The 1101-nt window shown below is 42.9% G+C and overlaps 1 protein-coding gene across 1 annotated transcript in view; it reads left to right on the top strand.

The window, feature by feature from the left end:
• The window catches only part of LOC118339394 (gastrin-releasing peptide receptor-like), a 3660-nt gene extending 2875 nt beyond the window's left edge, over positions 1-785 (top strand). Inside the window, exon 3 of the mRNA XM_035676999.1 lies at positions 471-785. Coding sequence (XP_035532892.1) covers positions 471-785 — 315 coding nt within the window. The remainder of the gene's footprint in view (positions 1-470) is intronic.
• Positions 786-1101: the final 316 nt, after the last annotated feature.

Here is a 1101-nt window from a genome sequence, read left to right as displayed (position 1 = left end):
GGCAAGATGGATTCTCGCATGATTTTGTGACTTTTTGATCTCATGACTCGACACAAGGTTACATGACCCTGTAAAATGGCAAAAATATTTACACAAAATACAACAGTGAGCTTTAGAAATGCTGGTAGGTGGATTAAGTTACTTTGGACGGAGCCAGGCTAACTGTAGGCTCTTTCTTTGTGTTGAGCTAAGCTAACCGGCTGCTGGCTCCAGCTAGGAGCAGTTATCAGTCAAGAAAGCAAATAAGCGCAATTTCCAAAATGGCTACATATTCCTTTCTTATAAAATGCTCATGCAATTGTGCTGACACCTTTTCAGTGCTAAAATTCATAGCAATTTATTAGTTATTCACTTTTTTTCACTGAAGTCAAAGTTCTGGTGGTGCGTCAAATATCACATAGATACTTCACATTCTTGCAGCTTTGTTTGTTTGTAGGAACTGATTTATGCTCTCTCTACTCTCCCGTCAGATCAAGTCCAGAAAGCGTCTGGCCAAAACTGTGCTGGTGTTTGTTGGCCTGTTTGCTGTCTGCTGGCTGCCCAGTCACGTGATCTACCTGTACCGCTCCTACCACTACGACCAGGTGGACACCTCATTGGGCCACTTCATCGCCAGCGTGTGTGCTCGCATTTTGGCCTTCACCAACTCTTGTGTGAACCCGTTTGCCCTATACCTGATGAGCAAAAGCTTCCGCAAGCACTTCAAAAAACAGCTCCTGTGCTGCACGTCTCCCAGCCGGTTGTACAGTCAGAACAGTGCAAGTACGAATATAACCACCGTCTGAAAGCAGCCGTGTTTTCAGAAACTTCGTAACACCTTTGCTGCAACAGGACTGAAGTCATGTTGGTCACCTTTGCTCACACTGATTTCAACGGACCAGGCAGTTAATTCAGATCTTGGTAACTTCAGTGTGATGAATAGACACTGTTGCTATCATTTGTCCTTGTGGTCGAGCCATCTCACTCTCTGCTTTATAACAAAATAATATCTGTTGGGTGAGAGACAGAAGTATCACTGCAGATATAAAATCACTCTAACAAACACTGGTACAAAACATCTTCCTATTTCCTCCATTTATTATTCCTTGAATAAATGTAATA

The sequence above is a fragment of the Morone saxatilis genome, unplaced genomic scaffold, assembly GCF_004916995.1.
Source record: "Morone saxatilis isolate NCDOM2014 unplaced genomic scaffold, NCSU_SB_2.0 Contig5, whole genome shotgun sequence".
Taxonomy (NCBI): domain Eukaryota; kingdom Metazoa; phylum Chordata; class Actinopteri; family Moronidae; genus Morone; species Morone saxatilis.
Note: the sequence above shows the minus strand (reverse complement) of the source record. Positions and strands in the feature narration are given on the sequence as shown.